We start from the raw sequence: 26898 nt of genomic DNA, 5'->3' as shown, positions 1-26898 counted from the left end.
TCTCAGTTGAATTCTTTGGGTTAGACCCATGAAAGAGCTTCAGAAAGCTGTGGAATGAAATTCAGGCTGGTGCATTCAGCTGCTCAGCACAGGATTTGGAGATGCTAGCGTGTAACTGGGAATTGTCTAAGGAAGACAACAGAAATGCCAGGGTGCATTTAAAATTTCCAGGTCGTGGGCATCCGATTTCAAACTGTAGGAAAATAGTTTAATCAAATAATGACTCCCAGGCCTGAAACTCCTGGGCTCTGGTATCAGTATTGCATTCAGAAATTAGCAGGAATTACTTCTTTTAAACCACTCAACTGTTACTGTTTCTTTTAAATGGCCGGTGTGCCATTGTGTGCAGCTGTTAATGTGTGCTGATAATTTTTGACTCATCTTGGCACAATATCACTTGGAAAACTCAGAATTTCTTCCAGGAAGCAGTACATAGCATGTCTTGAATGTATCTACATCCATGCCTGTATGGTCATGGAATGAAATAATTAAGCAGCCTTTGGAGTAGGGATCAAAACTCTAATCATACCTCTTTTAAGATGTGTGTTCTGGTTACTGGGCAATGATTGCTTTTTGTCTTTGGCCCTTGTTTCTTAGAGTCTTTTCCACGTGGTTTCAGGAAAGAAATGCAAAGCACTCTTGCCTTAGGAGAGTTTATAAGCAAATGGCAAGAGGCTCTTATGGAAAACAGGAGACTGGCTTTAAACCCATTTGGATGGAAGAGGATACGGAGTGCAGATCTCCTGCTGCCTGGGCAAGTGTGGCACCTTGCAAAAAGGCAGCATCAGTTTACTTCTAAGAATAAATGCTGTTTAACGTTGTAAAGCCTAATCTCATCACTGAATGTTAGACTTGCTTGAAGTATGACTCCTTCAACGGGTTCTGCATAGATAGGACTTAAGCAGAGGTGTGTTTAGTTAGGGAAACCTTGCTGGGCTTGGTGCACGGGCTGTGGTATGTGCCAAAGCAGAATTTTAGGACTTAACACATACAAGCTAACATGTATGCTGTACAGGTTATTGTATTTGGGAAGCCCATTGCATCTGCAAGGTAAGATATGAGGCAATAGATGTGTTGCATTTTGAGTGAGAGCTTGCACAGCATTGCTGTGGCTCAGATGACGTACAGTAATTTAGAATGGTCATGAAGAGACAGCAGTTGGATGAGCAAAAATGACAAAAAAAGCCCCCTGAAAAAAATATCCCTTCACATATATATTTGGTTTTTTAACTTTATGCACCTTGAAAGTAAACCAGAAAGAGACCATTTTGATTTCAGTGTAGTCCTGACTTTCTTTCCAGAGAGTTTCAGGTTTGTTACTTCCGCTCCCATAACTCTTCCCTCCCCACAGAAAAGTGGTGGTTCTTTGTATGTTTGCTTTTAAAGTTGCATTGCGTCTTTCCAGTGGGGCCAGTGTTGGAGGTACATCTTATTCCTGTTTGTGTGTACATTTAAAAAAAAATGTCCTATGCATGAAGTTGCTTTTAGTCCAGGTCATTAGGAGTAGCTGGGGGGTAGGCTGTAACCTGGATTTGCCCTACAGAAGTTGAAGATGAGGTGACATTTGTCCTCCAGTGCTCTTCTCTGCTTGTGCTTGGCTAACTCGTGTCTTTGCATGGAGCTGTCAGCAAAATTACAAGGATACAACTCGTGTTGAGCCATCCCATATCTGTTGTACTTCTCAGAGCAGCTAAACAAATGCATTGCCCGCGAAACAGTTGTCCCCCTATTCCTCACCCTTTTGTTAAAATTGCAGTTGTGCTAGAACTAGGGTGTATAACTTTGGAGAATATGTACAGAATGACATCTGTTGCAGACAGGAAAGAAGTGGAGCAAAGGCGCACGGTCATGGTTTGTGGTTTGCAGGCGGGGGTTCTGTTAATGACATTCTCATTAGAAGTTCTTACCCTAAGTGCTGTTTCCTTTTGGCTTTAAAATGGTCTGCATGACTAGTACGTAAATAACCTTCAAGTGACATTGCTTTCATGTCATAGCCTCAGAAACATCTATTCTAGGTGAGAGAGCACATACAAGAAATCCCATTAGTGCAGTTGAGAACATTGTGGAAGGCCTTTTGGCTGTCCTTCCAGAGATGTCTCAGACAGATCAGTACGCAGCCACTTTGCAATTTCAGGGCGTGAGTTTGAGGGTGTGACACTAGAGATATTTCTCCATTGATAGTTGACATGTGGATTAGTAGAGTTATCTCAGAAGGAACCTTCATTAGTTGCTACCGCTGCCCCATTTGTGGTATGAATGGCCCCTACAAAAAAATCGTGTTTTGTTTGTCACATCATTACATCTGCATCATTACATCTGCATAGGCCAGAGGATGGTGTGTGAGACCCCACTGCCTTTTGAAGAAGTTGTGGGGAAGTCACTGGGGAATACCAGCACCATATATATGTATATTGATAGATAGTATGGGGGGGTATGTATATGGCTCTCTATATATGTATATGCACACATGTATTGAGACTCTGTGGACTGCCTTTGGATGCTTTGTAGCTTATCTTCTAAAGTAAATCTGAAGGTCCTGATTATCCAACACAATTTTTTGCCATGCTTGTTTTTGGGGTGGTTTTCTTCTCCTTTTCTACTTAAATGAGCTGGTAGGCTTACAGAAACGCTTCAGGTAGCTGAATGTGGAAAAATAAAGGAAAACACCTGAATGATCAAGGTTGAATTCAGGTTTTCACCTTTGGGATTTTGTAAATCAGTCCTGTTACAGATTTTAATAGAAATCTGCTTATACTTTTGTACCCATTTGTGCAATGCCTTGCTCTCTTACTGCTGAGTGCCCCAAATTCAGTGTGGGAAAGCTGAGTTCATGTCTCATTAAATGACACGTGCCTGCCTGTCTCCATGGAAGTCCCTCCTGCTGCTCTTCAGTGCTATCTAGCAAGCAAGACAAGCTGCGATTTAGTGGAAAACTGTGATCCAGTATTAGTACTGCCTTATGATATCTTTAATATCAGGATTTTCTTCTGTAGTGGCAGTGATTGCTGCTATGAAGAAGACAGGGTGTGCCTCATTCCCCTGTGAATCATACATTAGTCAGACATGCTTTGCCCTGTATGAACGGCTGGTGGAAACTGTATACTTGTGAAATCTAGCTTGCCCATGGTATCGTTTTTTTCGTGTGTGACTTAAATATTTGCTTCAAGTGACAATGGTAGAATAGATCTGATCAGTCTGAATAAAGTCTCATCTTTGCAAAAGTTAAAAAACCCTACTGTTATTAGATTGTGCATTTGGAGAACTGAAGGTTTTTATCAACTTTTATTCATTTTTTAACTTACTTTTTTGTCTCACCTATCACATTTTTAAACTCCATTTTAACTGGCAAGTGGTGGTGGCATTCCTGATGCGGAAGGGAGAGTGTGGCAAGGAGGTCTTGGTACACTAGAGATGTGAAGCATTGTGTTGGAGACTACACTGCAGACTTGCTGATATAATACTTTAATATTCAGAGACCAGAAGCCATGTGGGTCTCCCGTCCCTCCCCTTCTCCCCCCTACCTTTTTTGGAAGCCTAAAAATGTGACTTTTTTTTCTTTTTTTTTTTTTCCCATGACTCAGGAAACTTCTTGCTGAGTAGGCCACAGTATTTTTAGATATGAATATGGTCTTTTTATGTAAAATGCATCTTTCATTTAACTGTTTTTCTTTCAGTCTGCTGGCTGTGTGTGTGTGCTGGGCAGTCTCCCACACCACAAGCAGCTAAGCAGCCTGTTATGTGCAACAGTTTAGCTTTTGTTTTCTTTGAAATGCTGAATTTAATAATCAAACAGTTTTAACTTTTTTGCTTGTTAAGGCATTTCTGATCTAGTTGTAGGTTTATGTAGCCTTCGGGCTTCAAAGTTCCTGTGTAGATTTAGCTTTAAAATCTGTGTGCCACCGTTCCTGATTTGCAGGGGAAGGTAGAAGGAGTGAGTTGGTACTTGCTGGTTTTCTTGTTAATTTTCTTATGGCACTAAAAGCCTCTTAAAACAATACAGATACAGTGAACAGTTTTATTCTGCATGACAGGTTATAGAAGCACCAATTTGTGGAATTTTTGATATTTCTTTTGGGAACTATTTAAGAAGAAAATAAAAAAACCCTTGTAGCTTGAGCCGGCAAAATCCGAGTTGCATGTCCTGAGTTCAGGCACATATAGTGCATAATGCTGATCTCTTCATGATGTGTGGATTTCTTTCTCATATTTAGTTTCTTTTTTCCATTATTTATCTTACTTTGCCTGTGAAGCTTTCTTTTTCAGTAAACATTCCTGTGGATCAACATGAAGTCAAGTTTTTTTTGTATGGTTACTCTCAACTGCTACAGTGTGTTACAGACAAGATCAGATTTACAGCTTCAAAAATGCTTTGCAAGAGAAGTATTTTTAGTGTTAGATGAGGTCCTGTGCTGACCACTTTGTTATTTAGAGAGAAATATACCTTCCTTTTGAGGATACGTTTCTCTTGGCCCAGCACTAATGTGTGTAATTAATGTCAGCAATAGAAACTGTGTAGGCGTTAGCGGACATGTGAGCAACTTGTGAACCGCTGCATCAGTAGCATCACAGCAAAACCTACTGCAGCAGCACTCCTCTTCTAGTCTGTAAAAACCACCCTCTTCCTATATTTATTGCCAGGCATTTTTGCTGTGTTATTGACATAAATTTATGGATTGTTAAAGTTAGTACTGTCTTATACTGCCTAAGATCTTTCAGGTTTATATTGGAGTGCTGAAATTCTAGAGGTGCTACTACAGTGTTTCATGCTTTTGCTGATGGTGCTAATTTAGTTAGTACAGCTGTCTGACTGTATAAAGAAAATGAGAACTTTGTCATGTCTGTGTTAACAACTTGTGCATAGGCTGTATCTCTTTAATGTAGTGTGTGGTTTGGTCTGCGTGTTTTAGAATTTGCCTATGCTGCTGTTAACTTGTAGCAACATTTCTAGCAGCTGGATAGTTTTGGTACTGTGAGTTTTGTAGTTATTTTTCATGAACGCATTGGTAATTTCTTAAGTTTTCTTACATCATGACAATGAAAATGCTGTATATATCCTTAGTACGTTCTGGAAGTTGGGTGGGTGAAGGTGTGTAGTTCTCTTCCTCTTGCTTTCCTTAGTCTTATTAAACACATTTTCAAGACTGTTTTCCCTTTGTTAAACGGAGTTTCTTTTGCTACCACTGTCATTATCAGAAGTTGGTACCTGCCACCTACAATAGTACATCTTGAGAAATGCTTGTGAAGTAATGATGGCCAGCCCTGCCACATGCCCGGTTGGCAGTCTGGGGGCAAGGGAATTTTTTTTCCCCTGTAGTTAGCAGTTACAAAAACACTTCTACCACTAACACTTATATGAAAATATTTCTATAGAAGTGCTAACTGCTGAGCAGGGGAGAACTACTTTGACTCTAAATTGCACTCCTAAGCATTGATAAATTGAACTACATACTATGTGTTCTGTAGTAAAATTTTACTTGAATAGAAGTTACAATGATGCTTGATTTGTGGTAGGGAGCATTGTTTTATCTTTTTTTAAAAAAGAGAAGGTCTTTAAGGGTTTTTTTTGTTTGTTTGTTTGGGTTTTTGTTTGCTTTTTTTAAAGGAAAGTTGGTGGGTCTTTTTGATATGGGAAGAGAGGTGTATTCATTAAAAGAGGGAGATGTCTTTGATATTTGTAGTATTAAATATTATAACAGCCTTTTTTGTCTTAATAGGTATACAAAACTCGGATATGCCGGTAATACTGAACCCCAGTTCATTATTCCTTCATGTAAGTATTTGTTACTTGTGTATGAGTGCTGAAGTTACACTTAAGAGTTTCTATAACATGCTGTGTAAAAAAAGCAGTTAAAAACCGAGTGACTTGATACCATGGTTCTGTTCTGTTTTGCTATGGATGCTCAATTTAGGAAGATACATTCATTAAAATAATATACTAATATTTGAAGTGTTGTTAATTTGTTGGAAATTGAAATCATATTAAAATAAGTAGCATGACTATATTTACTTTTTAGAAGGTTCTTCCCCTATTAGTGATTATCAGGTAAAACTTTAGTTGATTATAACTAGGAAAAAACAAAAAAGGATGGTTTGATGTTTTCAGGCTTTAAAACGTTATACTTGCCAGGTATTTTTCACTATTACAGCTATGTTAATTTACTGTGTTTTGCAAATAGAACAAGAAAATATTTAATATTTTTTTTCCCATTTAAAATTGCTTATTTATTCGCTTCCTGTCTTCTGAACTGTTTCTCCCAGTTAAAGTGATATGGCTCTACTCTAGAGAGTGGAACTCATTCAGCTTCCTTTAGAAATGCTTCACCTTTTGACCTCCTACACCACTTTGCATTTTGTCATTGTTCATCTGTGCCAAAGTAATCACGTATTACATCCTGGTAAAAAGGAGTAATTAGTACACCCAGTTTTCCTTGTAAATGCCACAGGAAAAGAGCTAGAACTAATAATACTTAAGCACAGGCAATGTAAAATAAAACTTGGTAGTTCAGGCTCTATGTTAATTTTTCCAGAAAACATGGTTCAAAAAGCAATTTTCATGGAAAGCTAAGGTTAATTCACTTAATGCATTCTCTTGTTTTCATAGAAGTGAGAGAACCCTTTCAATCTCTTCTATGTTGGCTTCTAATATGTAGCTCTTAATTTGTTTAGTTTTCCAAAAGAACTTAATTTCATTTATCTTGGTGGCATATAAAATATACTCAGTTTTGTTTTTCACACAAAAACTGGTTTTAAAATTAGATTTAAAAAGTTACTGAACCATTGGAAAACAACTTAACATTGCTTTTTAAACTTCATAGCAGTATTTAAATTAAAAATGGGCAAATGGTTATTTTATTTAATTTCAGATAGATGGAGTTTACATGCTTTTTCTAAATCTTCAGATTTTTTTTATTTATTTTAAAAATCACTTTCTTCTTCCAAAAAAAGAGAAGAGTTATCACAATGCTTTAAACAAATTCTGGGAATGAAATGACCTGTCAGATCATTAAGCAGAGAAATTTATACAACAGGGCTGCTATCAAAATAGAAGAGAAAGGGGGGAAATGAGATTTTTTGACAGCTTTTTGATATAGTGTGGTGTATTTAAAAAAACAAACAAACACTCTAGTCTAGATGCTCCTGCAGCTGAAATGGTCCTTGACTGCAATTCTCTTAATGAAAAAGGCATTTTTCTCATTTGTAGTGTAATTCAAGTTAGATAATTACACTAACTGCATGAGTTTGCATTAATCCTGAGCCTCAAATGAAATAAAATAGTACTGGTGTAATCTACATTAGAGAAATTAAAATAGAGTATAGCATTACCTAGTTTCAAAGTAAAATGTTACAAAAACCTGTGGATCTTTTCAAAGCACTTTGGTGTCTTTAGTTTCCTTAATATTATCCCCAGTGGAAAAATGGTTTGGTTTCTCCTTTGACTTCTAGCAACGGTGGTTGCATTTTATCAATTTGATTGTCTGAAAAATGTTTGCTGTTAAACAGGTTCGAGCAACATTCCTTCTGCGTTGTTCACTTGCTGCTTATCTTATTCACTCCTGCTCTTAACAAATTTTTATCTCCTTATGTTGTGTTCTTGATTTTATTCTGAATGTGCTTCTGTAGAGATGATAAATGCTTGCTTGAAAAATGAAGTAAATGAGAATATATTGGGCCAATTTTTTGAAGAGATGTGGGTTCACTGCTTTCTTCCCTGGCTGCTTTTTAGATCTTAGCAGATCATTAATTTTGCCTGATTTTTATTCACTTAATCCTTTTTTTCTGGCTGTATGTTAAAATAGGAGTCAGCTTCTTTCTATTATGCAGTAGTTCTGTTGATTTGTCATCTATTTCAGTTTATCTGTGTTAGTTTACATGTTAGGTGGCCCTTTCTTTACCTTTAAAAGAAAAAAAAAAAGGCTTGAGTAATTGATTTGATGCAAGTATGTCCTCTGTTTTCTAAAAGCTCTTAATTCTTGTGCCAAGCAAACCAAAGGCAAATGCTCTGAGATACCACTGGAGTGCTGCCCATCTTCAGCCTAGCTCTGGTTTCAGCAAGATTTATTTTCCCATTTGTGTTTTCAGGATATGATTCTTGATTCGGGTTGTTTCCTTCTCATTTCTGACTTTCAAAACCAGGACTGAACAGGCTAGTGTTAAGGCCAGCAAAAGATTGAGAGCTCTTGTTTTAGGCTTTTAACAGGGTGGAACCACTTTGACTTGAAAGTTTCTATAATCCTGTAACAAGAAATAGTATTTTACTTGAAAATTCTTGAAGATAACACCCATCTGGACAGAAAAATTTCCCCAAATGTGTAAGCTCTGTAATGATGACTTGAAAAATATTTGGCAAGATTCTTCTTTTCACTTGCAGCAAACGCTGGCCTTGTGACATCTCCTTCCCCATGATTTTAGGTTCTACTTCCTATTTACCCCCCCGTGCTATTCGGCTTCCTCCAGCCTTTTGCTTCCTCTCTGCTCTCCTGTACGCTGCTACAGAAGTTACAGTATGATTCAGTTTTCTTCCTGAAGAGCTCAAAATAATGTCTCCTGTTTTATCCTGTTCAGTCTTTCACAACACTTAACTTTTTAGTTTCTCTGGCTGCACAGCTCTGCTTTTGTTGCTCTTTATGGGAAGAGAAGGGGGAGCCCTGAGGAGCATCAGTGAACTAACGGTGCTTTACCCTAGCATGCTGTTGATTTCCAAATCTGGTACCTGTGCCACCCTGTGTCCGGTGGGCTTCAGGCTGCAGCAACTGTTTTCATCACTTTTTTTAATCTTAGTCGTGAGAGAACAGAACTTCTTACTGAAGGCGAGAATTAGCAAAATAATTCTGCCTTTGAAAGAGCTTGTGGATTACCACCTTTGAATAATTGAGGCTGATATGAATGCCTCTTATATATATGAATTTCATCATTTGCGTAAAGGATTGTGTTTAAAGGCAATTAGTAAGACTTGAAAAAATATAGCAGGTATTGCTGGCGCTGCAACCCTGGTAGCCAGGAGGCTGATGCAAAAGATGAGGAAAGGGAACATCTGTGTTCCTGTGATATCTAATCACTGATCGTGTGTTTAGCCTTAGCCAGTTATTTTTCTGATAAAAACTTTTTTCTTTATTTATGATGAGTAATTATCCTGGAAGGAATAAATTGTCAAGATAAAGCTCTTAACTTTTGCCAGTTATTCCCTGAAGTGAAGGAAGAGATTTATTAGTCTTTCTTAAATGAAATTCTCCATCCTATTCTTAATGATAAGATAGGAGTAGGATTTAAAGGGAGAAATTAAACATAGGCTTTGTGAAAATCTGTTTTAAAGCATCTAAAGGTGCATCATGTGGCCATACAAATTTCTGTCCTTTTAAAAATACTCCTTTTATTTCTGTCTGATTTTCTTTTTCTGTATGCCTTATGTTTTCTCCTACTTCTTCCTTCCTGCCTTCTTTTGTACGTGTTATTTGCTTACTTAGTTGCTATTTAGTCCCTTTTGTGTGCCATATCTCACTTTCATAATATGTCCAGAAATCAAATTGGTGCAAGTGAAGTAAAACATTTATTTATATAATGGCAACATGTTTTCTTTCTTGCTCTTTATACAACTTCTATGACTGCATTCTTTTTTTTTTATTAGTGGAGTGTGCAGAAAATTAGCACACTTTTGAATAAGATGTGATCTGTAGGATACCCTATCTTAGTGATTCTTTTAATATTTTATCTCCTCGATTGCATGTTGAGTGTCTAACAATTAAATCTGTATTTGGGTCTGTACCTTATAAATCCTAATTCTGTTTACCTATGATTGGAATTCAAATTATCTGTGTTTTATTTACCTCTTCTGTGCTTATGCCTGAAACAAAGGATGAATACAATTACCTTGTGTTCCTATTTTTGAATGTTGGGGGTTTCTCCTTTTTAGTGCAGGATATATGATCTACACTATTGTTTGTGTTCTCTGTTAAAGGTATTGCTATCAAAGAATCAGCAAAAGTGGTCGATCAAGCACAAAGGAGGGTTTTGAAAGGTGTTGATGATTTAGACTTCTTTATCGGGGATGAAGCAATAGAAAAACCAACTTATGCAACCAAGGTATTAAGAGAAATGTTTTAAAATAATTTTCCAATACTCTTCAGAAAGCATCAGCTATACAGTAAACAGCTTCTTAAGAATGCTTTTTGGTTAACTTTAATCTTATTTTCTTATTAACTCTGTTTTAATGGAAAATAAGGTTTGGTATTAGTTTTGTTGACCTTCTGGAGCCTGTGGGAATTTGCAAAACAGTACATGAATGTGTATTTCTTCTGAAGTGAAGGGAGGCTAGGACAGTGTTAAGCGGAAATAACCACATTCTTTCATGTTCCTTGGGATCCTCTATCAGCAATGTCAGAGTCAGGATACTGGGCTAGGGGGAACCTTTGGTTTATCCTAGTGCCACCATTCTATTGTACTGAGAAAAGCGCAATGTATTGTCTCTGCTATTCAAGGTTGGAATCTGAATCTTGAACAGGTGTCAGATCAGAACAGGGAAAACCTAATGCAAGGTTTCTTGCATCTGTAGAAAATATGCTTTTACTGCAGTTGAAAACACTGAAATTTTTTTTGTTTCCAATTCTATTTTGATATTCTTCTGCAACAGTGGCCCATCCGCCATGGTATAGTTGAAGATTGGGACTTGATGGAGAGGTTTATGGAGCAAGTAATCTTTAAGTATCTAAGGGCAGAACCCGAGGATCATTATTTTCTTTTGGTAGGTAAAACTGTGTAACTTATGAAATTGCATATGACTAGTAAGAATATTTGTTCTGATTTATGTAATGGTTCTTAAATATGAATATGCTTATTTTGAAAACTAAAGTAAATATGAATTACCTGGAACTTTCCTGATCTGGCTTATCCCATCCAGCTTCTTTAATTTTCTAAAGATGTCAGAGTGTCTGAACTGCAAACTTTTTCCTGTTCTCTACTCATTTCCCTCCAAACTGTGTCTGCTTCATCACTTTTTTCTATTGCTTATCCACTGAATTCAATGATCAAGTTTACATTTTTAAGGCAAAAAAGTACTTGCATGTTTTGACTTTAAAAACAAAATAATTGCAATTATGTACAATGCTGCCACCTGGATGATGTGTCTAGAGTGAATTGTTTTTTGTTTTGTTTTGGGGTTTTTTTTTTTTTTGGTGAAATCCAAAAGATTGATTGTCATATTTGGGCAGATTAGAACTGAATTAAGGTCAATGTTATTGTGAAGTATCTGCTATTCATTAGTATTTTATCTGAGGCCATTGAAATAGGCAGTTTGTTTTAGTGTGGTGTTTATAATAGAGCAAGTTTGGAATTAGAGGTGTTCGCCATACTTGTTAACAAACATCTAATGCAACGATCTTCTCGAAGCAGGTCTAATGAGGTCCTGTTGCTCAAGGCTGTGTCTGCCTAAGCTTTGAATATCAACAAGGATCAAGATGCCATAACAATTCTGGGCCCCTTTTCCAATATTTGACCACCCTCACATTGCCTTTTTTCCTTCTTAGTACCTACTTAGGATTTTGCATGTTGTGATTTGTCTTCATGGCCCCTTGTCCTGTCACCTTTGTGAAGAATCTGGCTCCCTCCTCTTTTTACCCTCCTATTACTATTACATAGTTGATGCAATGCAAGAGTGGTAATTTTTTTTTTTTCCTCAAATATTCTGTAGCACTAACCAAAATCCTCTTTCAGAGGAGAGACTTAATATTAAGTATGTTCAGTATTTTAATGGAAATTATAGCATAGTATTGTAGCGTATTGTATGTTATTGTTAGCTTCTCTCAGCTGAGTACATTTCTACCACTGATCATGTCAACTTGTTTTATAGTGATTGCCATCTGAAGAAAAACAGCTTTTTTCTTTGAGTCGCTGAAATATTTTTAAAAATAATTGTCATTCTTTAAATGTGCTAAACTTCATCCTTTGACCTATTTAGATTGATAGTCCTTGGTTCTTTCAAGTGAAATCAAAAGTTGTAATGAGCTAACCAACCCACAAAGGGGACCTTCGATGTAAATTCTTAAGCAGTAATTACTATAAAGTTTTTATTGCACTTCTGTTTTTCTGTTTTCACTCAAACCATCATGTTTTTGCAATGCAGTTTGCATAAATTCTGTTATTGTCAGATGAGTTTCTAGATTTTCTTAATTGCACCATTTGCCTTTAAAAGCACCCTTTTCACTATTTTTATATGCTATTGTTGTTGAATGACTCATCTTCAAAACTTAGGATTTGTTGATTTTTTTTAAGTCAAGTGTTTGATTTGAAGGTAAGTAAAACTTGGCTGCTTTTTTTTTTTTTTTTTTTTTTTGTCTCACAGACTGAGCCTCCACTAAATACTCCAGAAAATAGAGAATATACTGCTGAAATCATGTTCGAGTCTTTCAATGTTCCAGGGCTATATATTGCTGTTCAGGTAAGGGAAAGGCTGTTGAAAGTTAGAGCCTACAGTATTTCTCCTTGAGCTAAAATGAATTTTACTATGAAAACTATATAAGCGGTGTTTGGAATACTTTTATGTAGTTTTGGTTAGCAGTTTCACCACAATATGTTTGACATGCATTGATTCTGTAGTCTGTTAGCTAGGTACTGTTCTTCTGTTACCTGTATAGAAGGCCTTTAAGCAGTAGAGTATAGTATCTGTTGCATCATAAATAAATAATAATAAAAAAAACCAAGTAAGCAACACACCACATCATAATAATGGTATTATTATGGCCAAGAATTGAATCCCTCTCATTATGAAGTAGCAAAAAAGGTGTTTGAACATGGCTAAAAAAAGCATCAGGCAGGAGTCAAAAAACTACATTTATCCAGCCTCTTTTTCATAAGCTCTTGTGTACCATATATAATAATACTATATCAGTTTCCACGCTGTAGGTGACCATGAGGGTGTCAGTCTGGGTATTCTGGGGAGGGGTAGTAGAAGGTGGAATCTGCAATGCAGTGCTTTTATTAAGATCTGTTTTCTGCGTGCGTTCTTTTACCAGGCTGTCCTTGCCTTAGCTGCGTCTTGGACGTCAAGACAAGTAGGAGAACGAACGCTGACTGGCACAGTTATAGACAGTGGTGATGGTGTCACTCATGTTATTCCTGTGGTAAGTATACATCAGAACTATAGAAACAATTTAACTTGTGAACATTTTGTCCTGTGACTTCTCTGAAGTTTACACCTACACAGACTGAAGTATAGCTAGGAATGTCAATAAGATGTAGGAAACAATTGATGAGTTCAACCTTCTATGGGTAACTTTTTTTTAATTGTACTTAGTAGTTCAAATTGCTGTTTAAAACAGTTGAACTTTTCCTGATTTGTGGGTTTGGTTTTTTTAACTGAAGTTAAGAGTAGGTATTCTATATCACTCGAAGCATTAAGCTCCTTTGTAGAGTGACATTCACTTGGCTTCTGGAATTTTTAAACATGTTGAACAAATTGACAGCAATAGCATATCACTTTTATAATGAAAGAGATAAAGAGGAATTAACAAACACCTCTGTAGTGAAGCTAACAATAGTGGTATATTTTTACTGACTTTATTGTTTTCTATGCTAGAAAGAACTTTTTATGGGAATGTAAATTGTATATAGGAAATTCTAAGCATTTAATATTAATGTGATATCTGGATTTATCTGTTTGAATGTAGCAGGTGTGGTGAGGTTGAAGGCCAGTCTTGAACACTTTTGGTTTCTGCATTTAGACCAGATATTTTTAATGCCCCCAGGACGAGTGTGACTTAAAGGGTAGACTGATGGATGAATACAGGCCAGTCTGATGTTCTAAGCAGTCTCAATGTGCTGAAATGATGCATTTTCTCCCTGCTTTCAGAAAATTAATTTTGGTTCATGTGGATTGTAACGTCTTACATCAGTGGCTGTGACTGCAGAGCCACATCATTTATTCTAAAATAATATTTCACGATACAAGGTTCCTTGACCTTTTTGGTAAGAGTAACCTCATTTTGAAGAGAAAATAAAGGCCAAGGAACAGTGAGTATAGCTATTTGTCTGCCTTATGTACTAGTGACCTTTCTGTTCCTCCTAACCTTGTAAGAACTATGAACCAATGCAAAGCGAAATACTTTAATAAGTAAAATAAGGCTACTGAAGAATTGGATTTCTGGTAGTTAAATAAGCCAGTCTTAAAGGGCTTCAGTCTCACAATCACAGGTAGTGAATAGGAGTTTAGACTCCATGTCTTTCTCTCTCCTAAGCTTTGGAGGAGTTCTTGTCAGTATCTTTCTCCCAATTAATTTTATTTATAGGCTGAAGGATACGTGATTGGCAGCTGTATCAAACACATTCCAATTGCTGGGCGAGATATAACATACTTCATTCAGCAGTTGCTGAGGGAGCGAGAAGTAGGAATTCCTCCTGAACAATCTTTGGAAACAGCTAAAGCAGTGAAGGTAATGTGAACATTGCAGATGTTAATGTTATTTTAGATCAAAGCTTGATATCTATTTTTAAAATACAATAATCTCTTAAAATCATCATCCTTTCAAGTAATGGTGCTCTGTTTCTAAATAATATAAAAATGTCTAGGTAATAAAGTAACATGAAATACCTTAAACTTAAGGTTGGGTTATACTCAATTTGGCCTACAGTTTCACTCTTTAATCTTTCACTCTTCACTTCTCCCCTTTTTCTTCCCCTCCTTTATTATTACTATTGTAACATTCAGTAGGAAGTGTTCTTGGTGGGATGTGTAACGTCAAGAGCTGTAATTACTTTTTTATACTTTCTGAATGTTGATATGTTCTTTTTTGTAATGTAAAGCTATTCTGAAAGACATTCAGCTTAAAGTACACTTAAACCTTGTTTCTATGCCAGTTCTTCAATATACTTTAGAACTCATTTCTCACTGTTGTAGAGGTTTAGAGGAAAAATAGAAAAGTAATTTAGCTCAGCAAGCTGTGCTGCTTTCAGTGCCGCACAGAAATGATTTGTAGTAGCAGAGCCATTATCTAACTGTATACAGTAAATGTCAGTTAACCCGTTTTTGAGGCCTAGTTTGTATCTGCCAATTTAAAAATCTTATTTTTTAAAAAGTGTAGTTATTTAAACTTTTAAGTTCATACCATCTTCCCTGCTCTACTTAAGAAGATACTTCTAACTGTACATATTCAATTTTCAGGAACGCTTTAGTTATGTTTGCCCCGACTTAGTAAAAGAATTTAACAAGTATGACACAGATGGTACAAAGTGGATTAAACAGTATACTGGAATTAATGCTATCTCAAAGAAAGAATTTACCATTGATGTTGGCTATGAGAGATTCCTGGGGCCAGAGATTTTCTTCCATCCTGAGGTAAGTCGATTTGAATTGTCTACACATTTTGTTTTAGGTGCATTTTAGATGATAGCATATAAATAATATTTACAAACTTGTAAAGAAGTGGTTATCCTGACTTATATTTCTCCTTATTTGTAAATAGATATCAGCTATTGTTGGAAGTCAATGTGGTTTTGATCCTTGATTGCTAGTAATCTTTATACAAATTCAGGTTGATACCTAAACAAAGCACTATATTTTAAATTTTTAAAGTAAATGGATTACTAACCCCATATTTTCATCTTGCAATTTTTAATAGAATATCCAGGTCTCACCACATCGTACCCTGTTTTCTTACCTGTCTGTTGAAAAGTCAAGTTTCTAAATATTCTGTCTTCTTGCCTATATACCCTCAGTTTCTCTTCGAGTGTTGGGAAAAATTAAAAGGGAATGAAGCCTTTTTTTTTTTCTTTTTCCTCCCCCTCTTCCTGCCCCAAATCTCTATACGTTCTTCTATTGCTGGTTTTTTTCACATTGCACTGCCTTGGTGGTCAGCATCTGAGAAGGGCATATATTCTTTGACCTATTACAGCTAACAAAAACTATCTAAGAGAACAGCTTATAGAGCTTATATAAAACCTAAAGAGATACTTCAGGTTTATTATTCTTTAAAATCTTTTTTAAATGGCAGCAAAAATAGCTAACATAGGTATTTCTGTTATTAGTTTTCATGATGTCTCTAGTATAATAGGATGGTTCTTTCCATTCCCTTTTTCTCTCTGCCCCCTTTCTTTTGCAGTACATGGTCCTACATGTTGACTTGTCTTGATTTTATTCTTGATTGTAGTTTGCTAATCCTGACTTTACGCAACCAATCTCAGAAGTAGTAGATGAAGTTATTCAAAATTGTCCCATTGATGTTAGACGTCCTCTGTATAAGGTCAGTAGCTATAATGATTTTTTTTAAGACTTGTTTCAGAAAGATTGTGTTTTTATTGAAATATGTATTTGAAGCTCTAGTTAAAACAAACCCCAAATTAACCATTTTTCTAGAAATAAGTCCAATATGCAGAAGGCTTTATGTTCACTTACACTTTTTCAGAATGTGATGTTTCATTACTCAAACTCTTATTTAAAAGAAAAAGAAATATGGGAAGCATAAATCTGAGCACAGAAAGTGAGGTGTATTCAGGTATAAATGGATTTTAAAGCACAGCCAATTTTAATGTGACAACCTCTTTGTGAATTCATATTCTGTCATGCTGAAGTGTTAGATAATTTAAAACAAAGTAAAAGCATACCTGCTAACTGTAGTTTTAAAAACTATGTTTAGAATTTAAGAACTGGGTAAAGTCGAAGACTTGTGTTTTCAGAAGTGGTTAATAAGTTTTGTTACTCAAAACAGAATATTGTCCTCTCTGGAGGCTCAACCATGTTCAGGGACTTTGGTCGCCGTTTACAGCGAGACTTGAAAAGGACTGTTGATGCCCGACTGAAACTTAGTGAAGAACTTAGTGGTGGCAGACTGAAGGTTAGTTCTTGTAGCTAATGCATTTAACAAGCATCTTTCTCTCCCTTGTTACCTGGAAAATGCAAAAATAAGATTTTGTAATGATGTTCTTGTTTGTTGAAATGTCTTTATTTTCATTTAAAGTTCTTATAGAAGCTTCTCAGAGATTTGTTTGTTGTAGAGAAATATAGGCTGGTATTGGAAAATATTTATATAATCCTTTTGTTGTAGGAAGCTACAGTACTATTTCCCCAGGTATGCACTTGTGCTGCCTGTCCCTTATTATTGAACTGAATCAGTCTCACCTAATGAAAGGATGGGACTTACACCTGTTATGTAAAAGCAGTTGGTCACTCCCCAGCTTTTTTTGTGTTTAGTGCTTATTGATTAGTTGCACATCATTGTCCTCAGTCTTTTGAACTTAATAAGAGAGATGGAGCAAGCTCATTGTCAAGCCACCAGGGTAGTCAGAGGACTGGAGCACTTGCCCTGTGAAGAAAGGCTGAGGGAACTGGCTTGTTCAGAGAAGGGAAGGCTTTGGGAGTCCTAATAGCAGCCCCTCGGTATATGTGGGAAGATTGTGGAGAAGGCGGGACCAGGCCCTTGACAGTGTTGAGTGGTGGGTGCGTGAGAGGCAAAAAGGTATAAATTGGAACAAAAGAGGTCCAGCTTGGATAAAATGAAAAACTTTTTCACTGTAGGGATAACCAGGCATTGGACAGACTGCCCAGAGAGGTTGTGTAGTCTCTGTCCTTGGAGGTTTTTGAGATTCGGCTGGATAAAACTCTGAATAACTTCCTCTGACCTTGTAGCTGACTCTGCTTTGAGCAGGAGGCTGAACTAGAGACATTCTGAGGTCCCTTCCCACCTAAATTATCCTATGATTCTATGAAATGACTTCATATTTTCACTAAACTGCGTGATCCTTAATTTATGTTCTTTCCACGTTTGTCCTCTGATCTAACTTTTGTGTTTTTTCTGTTGACTCTGCATACATAAAAGATACCAGCAGAGATAAAAATTTTGTGGTTTTTTCCTTTTAAGGCAAGATTGAAGTGATTTCCCTCATTTATTTTTTTAGTAGTAATCTAGCTAGATGAGCTCAAACAATCCTTAAAACACCCAGTAGAGCTTCATAACATGCCATGTAAACAACACTGAAATTTCAGTTATATACAGCTCTCTGGTGGAGGTAACCTAGTTTATTCTCAGTTCTCCTTACTAGACTTTTACCGCTGAGTAAGGAAGCAGGGTATGAATAAGGAAATCTGATGCGATTTTTCCTTGTTCAGAATACTAGGCGTTGCAAGTAATCACCAGCTTGAATTTTGCAAATGTATTAAAGAAGACTTTTAAATACTGTTTCAAATTGTTCAGATTTCAGCAGGTTGTACTGGAACAAAAAAATTCTGAATCTGTTACATACGCTGCCATTTTTGATAAGCACAAGTAAGGAATGAAGGTTTGTGTGGATATGGAGGGAAAGGGGCTAACTGGAATGAGTGTTGTAGTTTTGAAAAGCATGACTCTTGTGTTGGTCCTAGATAAACTTTCAATCTGCAACTGATGCTTTATTATAATAATGATATGAAACTTAAAAATTAGCTTTCTAAAGTGTTTTTTTTTGCAAGGGCTAAGTAGTATGGATCTATTCTTACAACTGCATAAACAAACAGTCCGTCAAGAAATTCAGCAGAAAATAGAATGTGGATAATTGGAGAGGAACACTCCAATTCCAAGTAGTGGAGCTCTTGGGAGAAAATTGGTGTGAATGCAAGTATCTCTTAATGTCTGATAAAGTGGGTAACTGGCGATGTATAAGCAAGAGCTATTTCTTAGTCTGGGCTGTACAAGGGAAAATCTGATGCTATAACTGTAAATTTACATACCCAGCATTTAAGAAAATACTAATTTGTGAAAAGCAAGCTTGGAATATATGCTCCTTTTTTAAAAGATCTAATTTTTACTAGCAAAAGTGACTTAATGTGTTCGTCTTTTTCCTTTTATAGCCTAAGCCCATTGATGTACAAGTCATTACACACCATATGCAAAGATATGCTGTTTGGTTTGGAGGATCAATGCTGGCTTCCACAGTAAGTTAGCTATAAAGCTGAGCATGTTTTAGTCATTCTGGCTATGCTTTTGGACTTCTCATCTCTCCTTCACTTCATATTAAATGTAGTTGGGAGGTTTCTGATAAGCCTCAAATAGGAAATATACCCTCCCTGCCCCCTTTGAAGTTTTTGCATTAGACTTTAAAGATTTGAAAGAGCAAATGAGAGCTGAATTACAGATTTGAGTTGTTAAATAGTGCATTTTAGTTTTGTGGCAAAATACACTGTTTGCATTGGTGTTTAGCCATGTGTGATGTAATGTTAATTTCGGGATTTCCAAGTTATCTGTACTTGTTTTTTTCCACTTGCTACATAAATGTTAATATTGTTAAAATAAGGTGTAGTACTATTGACTATTTTTTTTTTTCCCTTTCCCTTTACAGCCTGAATTCTACCAAGTATGCCATACCAAAAAAGATTATGAAGAGATTGGTCCTAGCATCTGTCGTCACAACCCTGTGTTTGGAGTCATGTCCTAAAACTGACCTTGGAGGGGTCAGGGATAGGGAGGTGGGGAGGAGGAGGAGGAGTAGGAGTCTTTCTGATTACTTGTTTGTCTGATGGCTGGTATTAAGATAACAAACATGACTTGACAATAAGAAAAAGACCAAACACAATTAAGCAGGATTATTTTAATAAGTGTCTCAACATGCGGATGTAGTGGAAAGCCAAAATGATCACGTTTTTTCTTTAGATTGATTATTTGAACCTGTGCGTAACAAAACAAAAAAGTGGGTTTTAGTTCTTTCTGTGCCCTGATATTTTGTATATTAATGAATTATCCAAGATTTGATGGGATTTGATGGTGTGTAGATAGTCAGCTCTCTAATGCTTCCGTTGTACCCTTTCATGGGTGCAATGCAGGAGCTTGTTTATATTTCATACTTTTTTATACTTTGAGGAAAAATATGAATTAAAGAAACTGTAATATTTGAGGTAAAAAATTTACCAGTGACCAACTTGAAAGTAAATTAAAAAAAACCAACAAAAGTCATGACTCATGCAACTAGTTCTTGCAAATCATGACCAGTCTAAATCCTGGGTTCCATACAATGCGAGTGCTTTTGGAACTAAGAAGCTAGTATCTTGGATTAACCGATGCCTGCTAGTGCTTTCTGATTACTTGGTGCATTTTCATACTATCTCTTGCTTTAAAAAAAAAAAAAAAAAAGTAAAGACAAGACTGTTGGACCAGTATTGCAGTTCTGTAGTGTCATTTCTAATTAAACCAAATAATCAGGTTATCAAAATTGGTGTATTTAAAGCCTAACACCATTCCAATAAAGGCACAAAATTTCTTTTTATGTTTGTGTCAGACTTGTTAATCTCATTACATGGGAAATTGTGAGCATGGGTTCCTACATATCCGCTATGGTTTTTGAAGAGTAAGATTGGTCTGTAAGGTAGAGATCATTATGTGCATTGTGTAAACTGAAGTGTGAGCATTTTAGAACTGCAGTTTATATGTTCATCTAGATAGCACTTACCTATATAAACCTAACATCTCCTCCATTGTTAGGTTTGTTCATCTACTTTGTTCTGTAACTTCCCCCCCACATACTTTCTTTCAAGTGGTGGTATACAGGAGACAGCACTGCGTTTTAAATATCTGGTTTTTCTGCAAGAAAATACCGTGTAGATAAAAATAAAGTGAAAACAATCTCTTTCTCATTCTTTCTAGGAAGAATGCTTCATATATTGAGTGGAATTACTTAAAATTTCTGTTAATATTTGGTGAAAGAAAACTTCTTAGACACTTCTGAACTCACAAATGTAGGTAAGGTTGTTTACATAGAAGACCACAAGAGGGAGATCTCTGGGTTTCTACTGAGTTGTAAAGATGCCTCACATTTTTTTCAAAGAAGTTTATCAATTGCCATTCTAGTCGCTTCAAAGCGTGATAAATGAGACTCCAAAACAAGGATAAATATGGGAAGGTATTTTTACAGCAAGCATTGTAAAACTTCACATGCTGGAATAAAATAGAATCTTAGTGCAAACAAGAAAATGTTAAATAATTGTATTACAAAACTGTGTTATTAACATCTCCCTGTCAAGGATACAATTTTTTAGAGTTTTTCAAATAGTGACTTTTTGAGTCATAACTGCTGACTGATTCATGTGGTAAGAAAGACTGATAGGCAAATATGTGTAAAATAAAGAAGTTAATTTAAGCTGCGCTTTTCCAACAGTCCTCTGGTTCTGCAACTGTATCATGCTCTAGTGACTGGATTTCTTGATACACTGCAATGGCCTGAAGATAAGACAAGATTGTGTTTTTCCCCTCTAGGAGGTAGAGTCTTAAAAATTCACTTGAAAAACTCAAAAATTCCTGATACATAGATACAAAGCATAGTGAGGAAATGTAAAGAAACGGAGTGAATACTGGTTCCTGTCCCAAACAGCTATACGTTGATCTCTAGAATTATGTGCAAAGATGCACAGAATGTATAGGTACGGAGATGCACTCTTAGCTGAAGGACAGGGCTGGTGTGTATTAGCTGAAAGTTGTACTGCAGCTAGACCTAGATGTAATAGCTCTGGCTTGTGGATCTTTTGGAACCCAGATTTGGATGTGGTTTTCCCCCATTTCGTTTTGCTGTCACGTTCAGGCCCTCTGCTGCCGCATCTTGGAGGAGCTGAGGCAGTCGGTGAAAAGGCACCAGCAGAATTCAGTTATGTGCAAGGAGCCCGAGGGATGGGAGCTGGGGTGCAGGCGCCGAGTTGAGTGCTCGCGGATGATTTGGGGAGGCTCTGAGAGGCACTCCGAGTGAGGCTTTCTAAGCAAATCTGGTTTCTTACAGATCCTTCAAATTGTTGAGATGCCCTGGGCTTGGGTGCTGGGTGGATCTGCTCTGCAAACAGCTGTCTGCAATTAGAGAGGGGTGGTGTCCACAAACACAATTTGGCTGTTCTTGGGTAAGGTGGGTAACAAGGGGAGACAGGTGATTTTCATGTGCTGTTTCAGCAGCTGGGCTCTTGCAGGAGCAGGGAAGGGGAATAGGAAGAAAATGGGCTGCACCAGGAGGGGACGGTGTCTGACAGACTTGCTGCTTCAGGCAGATCTGTCAGGTTGGTGTTTTATAGAAATAGGCACTGCCTAGCGGTGGGGAGCCCTCTAGAGCCGGACTGTGCGTATCTGGCGCAATCATAACTGGGTTAGCAAATAGTTGGTATGTCAAGGAAGAAAGCCAGCTCATATATGAGCTCTTCAATGGGGGGAAGAGTTGACATTTGAGTGTGAAAGCTGTCAGACTGAGAGCAGGAGTTGCTGCCAAGTGTAAAATAAGATGGGTTTTGCATTCCAGCTGTATTCAGTGGGGGAAGCGTAGGTACTACTTCAGGTTTTCGTCATGAATTCACTATGTTTGGGAGTAAGGCCAGGAGCTGCTCTTTCTAGGTTGAGGGATCCCTGCTGCCAAAACTGAATAAAAATAGCTAAGCAGCACAGGACAGTGTGGTTTTGGGCATGTTCTGTATCAAACTCTCGATCCTGTGTACAGAGCTGGAAATCTCAAGCTCCCAAGAGAAGCTGTGTTGTCTCACTGATGGGCCTCAGCTCTCAGAAGAGTTAGCGTGTGTGCCCTAAGTGCTGCAGAGCAGCTCATATGTTGCTTGACTTGCTCAGGTGAGACATGTACACTTTTATCTAGCTACCTGCACATTAATTACCAAATCAGGGATGTAGGAGCTTAGTCTTCTATTATACTTACATGTTCCAATAAGCGTTCATCTTCCTGTGGCTCCAAGAAAGTTGCTTTAAACTTCTATTAGTCATTTGTGTAGAAAAGAAAGGACGGAAAAGTACCAGTCCCTTACACAACAGTCATTTTATTGTAGCTGTAATTTAGAATGATGTTAAGCTTCTCATAGAATGAAGTAAGTGGGAGGTTTTTTTGCAATGTGTTTTCTATGCTGTAGAGATCATTTTGGAGAAGGTATACAGCCATGGCTGATTTCTGATGTGTTAGGGAACTAAAAATTTATGAGCAGCTCCCATTAATGACTTGGACTGAACAGAGAGTCATCAATACTTAAACATACCACATATAATACTCAATTACAGTCTTGTATGCTGGGAGTAACTCTTTGGGAATGGTTCACATTGGTGTTCTGCACCTGTAACACCAGATCTGAATCTGAGGTGCCATTGCTGGTGAAGGGGCTGAGCAGCCTGTGGGCAGATCATCTCAGGGCTCGTGTAAGACACCGTACAATGTGAATAAAAGGCAATTTCAGAAAAACCCTTTGCTCTCCTTAAACTTGTGCCTCCCATTGTTGTTCTGTGCTGGGTTGGGTTTAAAGCACCTAAGAGGTTAATTGCAAAGGCAAGTGTTTTAAACCAAACAAAACAAAATCAAACCAGAAAAAAAAAAAGGAAAAATAAGAGATTAGCATTAAAGGATATTTTTTCTTCTAAGGCTCGTCGTTGGGGAGATTACATACAGAAGGCAATTACAATTTGCACCCATGTACGCGTTTAACTTTTTTTTTAAATGTCTTTCTTTCCAAATCCTATTGTGTTGGTAATTAACATCCCAAGAATACACAAAATCCTTTACCTAGTCTCTCCATGGTTCTTTGATAAAGAAGCACAAATGGATAACCTGGCTGGAGATGGATGCAGCATGCAGCTGTAACTCCCTTCCCTCCCAGTACCGAGCTGGCTGCAGCCAGGGCAGAGCTGTGGCTGTGGGATACGGTGGGTGACTAAGCTTGGAAGCATCCAAAACACATGGAGAAACATGAAGTGGTAAAAAAATCTATGTTGGTGTTTCTTCTTAATCATCAAATATGCCACACAGTCACTATGCTTATCGTGTAATGGAGGATTTAATGGGACTGATTTTACGAAGCAGCATAAAGGAGACTTGTACTTTCATTGTCCTGGTGACTGCTAGGTGACCCAAAGCAGTGCTGTTTCTTCACAGAAAATTGCAAGGAGCGCTAAAAAGTTGCAGACTGGCTGGTCTGAACTTGGCTTGCTGTTCTGATCTCCAGGAGTTTGATTTTCTTCTGCTAAACAGAGTAGGACTCTAGGTTTAATTGGCCCTGCATGGTTAAAAGCTTGTATTTTCATGCAGCTGAACTTAGAGTAAATCAAAGGTCACTGCCAACTCCGTTTAAGCTCATCTCTTCATTTTGTGAAAACATTTATGACCAAACATTAAGGTACTGTTGGGATGAATGAGTTATTGAAAAGCTGACCACAGGCAACTGCTGGGCATGCTGAGCTGCTTGTGCTCCTGCTGCCAGCTGGTGAGATAGTACTGTTTATTTGCTGCCTGATAACCATGTCATTTTTTGTGTAGGATGAAAATTTTTTGGTGAAACCTGTGGCAGTAAAATTAAGAGAAATACACGAGTTGTTATTGTCACTTAATTCATTTTTTGTTATTTTCCCCTGCAAAAGCAAGTGCTGGAATAATCTGTTCCAAGTGCCAGTCACCCTCCCTGTTCTAGTATAAGCCTTTGAGTTTCCTCTTTTAAACAGCACAGAGCTGCCCAGCTCCTATGTGGCTACTGCGGATGTCACTTTTGTCTCTTAAAATTTTTATCAAAAACTTGATTACCAAAGGCAGGGCACAGCCTGACCTGTGCTAGCTGTAGGTGTGCCTTACCCACACAAGAAGCGATGCCCTGTGTTTGGGTGTACTGCTCTCTTGTGAATCCCCATACCAGCGGATAGGTGGCAGTTTCTGGAATTTTGCTCTCGCTACCCTAGCCGCTTTTTCCCATGTTCTATAGATGATATAAATTTTCTGGTAATTGTATTGTGTGTTACTCGGATGTCTTTCATAGATATCTTTCATAAGTGATGTTACTCCAACTGGCAAACACCTTTCTGTATCTTTCCTGAAGCTGGACTAGAGGGAGACCTGTGAATTATGTTTTGGATGAAGGTTCAAGATGTTTTCTGTTTTACCCCAGTGGTTCGGAAAGCCACCTTGTCTGCTCTTATTCACAGTAAGGTGCAGACTGGCTGCAGGTTTTGTCCCCAGACTTGCTGGGTTTTTAGTGCAAATGCATTTAATGCTGGAGAGAGACCCAGACAATACAATAATGAGTTTATAGCAACTGAAGATGGGCTTGATATAGAACATGTAACACTGATATGTTTGAGAAAAGAAAAGTTGTGTGGGGTTTTTTTTTTTCTTCTTCTTTTCATGAATTAGAAGATCAGGAAAGGTGTATCGTTTGAAAGGCAGACCAGCACAGAAGAAGCCATTTTCACTCTTCCAAAGCCTGGAAGATGCCCTGCTTCGTGGGCATCCAGGACAAATCTTTAAGATCTTGTTGAAGTTGTTCTGATTTTTATAAATAAACATTAACTGGAGCAGGGGCTTAAATGCATCTCTCCTTCCCAGCTAAATTCCCTGGCTACCAAGCTGTATGATAAGTTTTCTCCCTGGTCCTGCTGTTTGGGTGACTAATCCTGGGAGAAAGCTTACACCTCACGATTTGGAGTCCAGGCTTGCATCTCCCTTGATTTTGAATTGGGTGCTTAATCCCTTTTCACCAGTGAACCAGAGGACCGGCTGTTCCTTCTGCCCTTTCCCCAGCTGCCTGGGGTGAGTGGCTCCCTGCTCTGCTTGCTGCCTTCGGGGGGGCTCGGCTTGGCACTGCCCGTGGGGACGGATGAACCCGGGCAGATCCTCAGGGACCCAAAGTCCCCCACAAGGCAGAATCTAAAAACTTGGGAGTGCAAGAGCAGCAACAACCCACAGCTACTGCATTCACAGCTGCTGCCATTCTGCTTGAGGCGTGAAATGCATGGATGGCAGGAGCAGCCTTGCAGCCCTACCTGCATCTGCTGCTGGCACGTCAGCCTCGGCTCCCGTCCCTGCTCCTCCTGCGCCCTCCTGGTTAACCTCCACCTTCTCTTGGTCACATATATTGGATGCTGGCACGCTCCGCTGTAAAGCGTTGCTGGAAATTTGGTGGTTTAGCGAGTCCTGGCAGCCTCAGATAAGAGGCTTTGCCGAATCCTGGTGTGTCTGTGCTGTTCATTGTTCTTGTGGTTTAGTGCATTTTACCTGTTGAAATGTTCCAAGTGTAGGTAGCTTCAAGGTTTAAATAAACATGGAGGCCCGATTAAGATGTTCTCTTGATCTCCTTTCAGATGGAAATCCTGTAGTTGTGGGCTCAATACTCTGCAGCAGCGTAGAGGTGTCGTGTCTTATGAGAGGTATTTCTGATGTACTGATACCTAAAATTTAGTGATTCGAGGCGATGACAGTCCAGCTCTTCTGAAGATGAGGTATTTCCTGAGCTGTGCTGGGTGCCCAGGGGAGGAGGAGTTTCTAAATTGTCCTGAGTTGGGAAGGCGAAAATGTGTCTAGCTTTGTGTATCTGGGCAGGCATATCGGAAGTCTTCCCATCCCTGCCTAGCGGCAGAACCCTGAGGCTGGCTGCTACTGCCCATGGTGTGGCAAGGGGTCTGTCAGCAGCGGCTCTGGTCTGAGATGAAAATCCCTGAAGCCCTCCATTTGGCAAGGTGGTGTTTAGTTTTGGTTTGTTTTCATCGTTTTCTCCAACTTCCAAACTCTGGGATTTAGCCAGACCCTGTTAATGGTGAAAATAACAAAAGTTGTGCCCCAAAGAGTATTAACAGATGACAAATACGAAGCATCCAGTAAAAGTCCCAGGAAGCCAGAAAAAAAGGAAGGTGCAAGAGTCTGTTATAACGCAGATTTGCTGCTGAAACGCTGTGGCGGGGGGAGGTGGGCAATTGGCCTTATTGCAGCATGGCTGTGCTTAAGTATGTATTTACTAGTTGTATTATAGGTGTCTGAGGAAGCTTTGCCTGGCGTGAGTTTGCAGGCACGATGCAGGCAGGGTTTCACACTTAGCCACGGGATGGCACTTTCCCACAAGAAATCCTGCATCACTGCAGCCTGGAAAACCCTTTGGCACAACCTGCGTTGAAAAAAGCATCTAACTGAAAGCATCTGATGGCAAACCTTCATGGAAAGGCTGACGCCTTCTAG

General features: G+C 38.1%; 1 protein-coding gene across 2 annotated transcripts in view; it reads left to right on the top strand.

Annotated features, from left to right (window-relative positions):
• Window positions 1–20211, top strand: part of ACTR3 (actin related protein 3) — a 31381-nt gene extending 11170 nt beyond the window's left edge. For both annotated transcript variants that reach the window (XM_049798749.1, XM_049798756.1), the window contains exons 2-12: window positions 5715–5770; window positions 9953–10077; window positions 10625–10735; window positions 12332–12427; window positions 13002–13109; window positions 14274–14417; window positions 15146–15319; window positions 16131–16223; window positions 16689–16814; window positions 18803–18886; window positions 19291–20211. In XM_049798749.1, coding sequence (XP_049654706.1) covers window positions 5715–5770; window positions 9953–10077; window positions 10625–10735; window positions 12332–12427; window positions 13002–13109; window positions 14274–14417; window positions 15146–15319; window positions 16131–16223; window positions 16689–16814; window positions 18803–18886; window positions 19291–19386 — 1213 coding nt within the window. In that variant the 3' untranslated portion in view covers window positions 19387–20211. The remainder of the gene's footprint in view (window positions 1–5714; window positions 5771–9952; window positions 10078–10624; window positions 10736–12331; window positions 12428–13001; window positions 13110–14273; window positions 14418–15145; window positions 15320–16130; window positions 16224–16688; window positions 16815–18802; window positions 18887–19290) is intronic.
• The last annotated feature ends 6687 nt before the right edge of the window (window positions 20212–26898 follow it).

This window comes from Accipiter gentilis, chromosome 1 (genome assembly GCF_929443795.1).
Source record: "Accipiter gentilis chromosome 1, bAccGen1.1, whole genome shotgun sequence".
Lineage (NCBI taxonomy): Eukaryota > Metazoa > Chordata > Aves > Accipitriformes > Accipitridae > Astur > Astur gentilis.
The sequence above is the reverse complement of the archived record's forward strand: the minus strand, read 5'-3'. Positions and strand labels throughout refer to the sequence as shown.